Below are 3,787 nucleotides of genomic sequence, written 5' to 3'. Positions count from 1 at the left end.
AGCCCCTACTTTTCTTTGCTTCCACCTAACTTGAAACTTAACTTTTATTAAAAGTTTAAGTCACACATTCTTGGACACATATTCATACTTGCAGATTGGTCTAAAGGGTGTAGACAAGGTCTATGGCCAGTGTCTTATTAGTAAAGAACACGGACCTTATTAGAGACCATCAGGCGTTTGGATCCAACATAATTACTGAGCTCTGCATTGCCAATTCTCCTGTCTTTCCCATAACCACATACGTGGATATGTTATCATTCCCATGAGGCAGACCATGGAACTGAGGCTCACACACGTAAAGGAACTAACCCAGGTCCCACAGCTACTTTAAGTGGCAAAGAGTGGATCCTAAACACCAGCCTCCTGACAGAGGCGGTGTTAATCCACCACTAGAAGATTGGCTACAGGGGTGACCTACCCTTAGGTCATTGTCATTGAGTTAAAAATGACAGCTCTCAACTCCCAGCTGATGCATGGGCTGTGCTATGTGCTTCCAATGGAATGTTTCTGCTGCTGTAATTTATCACCACCTTTCTAAGCTGGTGGAGAGAATGTTTTCAGTTTAAAAATGTGTCCTACACATAGCCCCATTGCAGGTATGGCAACCCTGCTCTTACGATGGCCTGAAGTGAACGATGAAAATTCTGGGAGTAGCATTAACCATGTTCTTAAAGATAGCTGTGTGAACATGTTAGGAGATTTTACAGAAGGGTAGCGATTAGTTATTATTGAACCACTTGTAAGAGGTGGCTCCTAATAACAACAAAAAAAAGTTCCTTTAAAAATGCTGTTTAAACTTGCTTTTGGATAGACCACCTTTACTGAGATTCTGAGGTGGCTTACCGTTGTCCTTCACGCATATGGAATAACTACACCATGGGAAGAAAACCAACAATTCTCTGTATTTCTGAACACAAAATAGGTAGAAGTGGGTTTGCTTTAAGAAGGACTTCTGATCAAGGAGCCTGGTTAATAACTAGGAATGGATTTCCAAGGCAGTTGGGCATCCTTTTTCGAAGGAGGCTGGGGAGAAGGGGGTGAACTAGAAGTGGTTCTGAAGTTGTGCTACAGAACTGGTTTCCACTCTCAAAGCTCATTTCCTCCCCCAAGGAACAATATAGTTTCCTAAGTCATAAAGAAAAAGAAGGAAATGTAAAATAATATTTTTGGAGACTCTACTGGATTCTAAAGTTCCTTTGATAATTTTTCTTCTTTCTTTCTTTGTTTGTTTATTTTTGATCCATGACTTTGTTTTTAATTATCTTCAGCCTTAGGATCACATAATTTACAAACCTGTGCTGATGGTATATCTCCTCTAATCTTTCTAACGAGTTGGCAAAAGCACCATTGCCAATCATGCATATATGATAATGCTACAGTTGCATGTGTTTTTGAATAGCTGTTTAACGGACAATCCTGAATTATAACTTAGCTTGACTTGGTAAAGAATTCATAAGCAAAGTTTGCTGTGATAGCTTGTGATGCTAAATTTTAAAAGCATTTGATCTCATAGATCACCTATGAAATGTGAGAAGTATTAAATATTCTTTATTTGATATTATACATAAACCACACTAAAATGCCTTTCATTAAGTAAAAGACAACATTTTAGATACAGGGAATTTTAATTTAATTGGCACAGTTAAGACCAAAAAGATAAAGTGGACATTGCCAGCTTATCTTCAGCCCTTGCCTTTAGCAGGCTAATGAACACAACGTGAAATGCAGGTGAGTCTTACTGTTCCATGAGACAGTGAAGGGATATCCTCTGTATTTAAATATATTAATATTACCACTTATATAAATTTAAATATAAAACCAATTCCCTGTAGGTTTTGAGATGGCGTTCACCATCTCTATGAAGAGTTGAACATCAAGTCCAATCATATCTTTAGAAGGGGAAAACAGGGATAGTACTTCCTGAGCTGGAATTAGTATCAAAATTCAAAAAGCTGATCATATTAATTTAACTAGGAGTCAATCTATATAAATCAGGGCCGTCCAAAAGAAATATCCTACCAGCCATTCATGATTGGAATTCTGGTGTATGAGGCCAATTTAAATATGGTACACATAAAAAAAAAGCCATGAGACACTTCTGTTTTGTAATAAGACAGTGGCCAACTATTACTCATTAGAAGCTTTTCTGAGATAAGCTATCAAGTCAGCCCCTTCTAATGCCTGTGAAAATCATTTTTGTTCCAGGGATGTACTTCTTGGGATTCTCCATATACCCCATCAGTGTCTCCTCTCCCCAAGAGATGCCTTTGTTCTTGCTGGCATCTGTGTAAGAAAATCCAGGGGCCTGACCTGTCTTTTGCCCAAACAGACCATGGAGATTTGGCCCAGTCTTGTGCTTGCCTCTCTTTTGCATGGTAGGGCGCTAGGCCCGCTTCTGAACTAAAATCTTCTTGCCCTTCTCAACATCACCCATTTTTATTTATTTATTTTTTAAAAATAAATTTATTTATTGTATTCATTTATTTTTGGCTGCGTTGGGCCTTCGTTGCTGTGTGCGGGCTTTCTCTAGTTGCGGCGAGCAGGGGCTACTCTTTGTTGTGGTGTGCAGGCTTCTCATTGCCGTGGCTCCTTTTGTTGCGGGGCTCGGGATCTAGGCGTGCGGGCTTCAGTAGTTGTGGCATGCGGGCTTCAGTAGTTGTGGCATGCGGGCTTCAGCAGTTGTGGCTAGCAGGCTCCAGAGCACAGGCTCAGTAGTTGTGGCCCACGGGCTTTGTTGCTATGTGGCATGTGGGATCTTCCCGGGCCAGGGCTCGAACCTGTGTCCCCTGCATTTGTAGGCAGATTCTTAACCACTACACCACCAGGGAAATCCCCAAATCACCCATTTTTAGACCGTCCATTTTTCATGCAAGATACAAAGGTTCCTGCTTGTGAGCAGGACATCCTGCTCTCCAAGTCCAAGGACCCGCAGGCCTGAGCCTGTGTACTGGTAGGTTCCTCTGATTCTAATGACATTGTTAATTATTTACTCTCTTTACAAATAAGGAAACCGAGGTTCAGACTGGCTGTGTAACTTGTCTAAGGTTATGGAATAAATGAAGGGACTGGAAATTTAACCCAGATTTGCTCAATTCCAGCTCCAATGGATCTTTCCACTTCATTGGAAAGTCCCTCCCAACAATGCACGGTTTAATGGTGAGGAATCCGAGGCACAGATAAAATAAACAGCTTAAGAGATGTTGTGCAGTGTGTGACTGAGGGTCACCATGTGAAATGTTCAGGAAGCCACATCTTTTTTCCTTTTAAACACTTTGATTTAGCTTATAAAAGGTCACAGTCTGTTACTTTTAGAGATTTTCCAGCTTTGGGGACTGGATTTTATTTTTCTTGGCAGCATTCATATTTGAAAGCAGTATATTTGACACTGCTTTCTGGATTTAACTTGAAACAAAGGAAGCGACATTATACCCACGCACCCTGTTCCCTTCCAAATTATGAACTCAAAAGTTAACTTTCTGCTCAGGACATCAGCGTTTCTGAATGGGTAAGGCCCAAGTAGAGCCGTCTGCTGTTTTTAGAGTCAAGAACAGATCTTCCTATTCAGCAAGCTATAATCCCCACTTGGCCCAGCCATCAGAAGTGAGAAAACGGGAACCCTTGCACTAACAAATCCCTGTTGATAAAACAAATCTTTTTTCATGAACATTCTGTCTTTAGAAAACAAGTAGATAGAGCACTTGTTAGTTAATAATAAAACGAATTCTTCAGTGACTACCCAGATGAATGAATATTTTTGAAAGGCATGGGGTATGTAAGGAATTTTAAT

At 40.4% G+C, this 3,787-nt stretch overlaps 1 protein-coding gene across 1 annotated transcript; it reads right to left on the bottom strand.

The window, feature by feature from the left end:
* Positions 1-2,164: 2,164 nt before the first annotated feature.
* LOC136122502 (cytochrome c-like) lies at positions 2,165-2,374 on the bottom strand. The gene has a single exon (XM_065876557.1). The coding sequence runs from the start codon at positions 2,372-2,374 to the stop codon at positions 2,165-2,167; it is 210 nt and encodes a 69-aa protein (XP_065732629.1).
* Positions 2,375-3,787: the final 1,413 nt, after the last annotated feature.

Source organism: Phocoena phocoena, chromosome 4 (genome assembly GCF_963924675.1).
Source record: "Phocoena phocoena chromosome 4, mPhoPho1.1, whole genome shotgun sequence".
NCBI classification, from domain to species: domain Eukaryota; kingdom Metazoa; phylum Chordata; class Mammalia; order Artiodactyla; family Phocoenidae; genus Phocoena; species Phocoena phocoena.
This window is presented reverse-complemented; position numbering and strand designations above follow the sequence as displayed.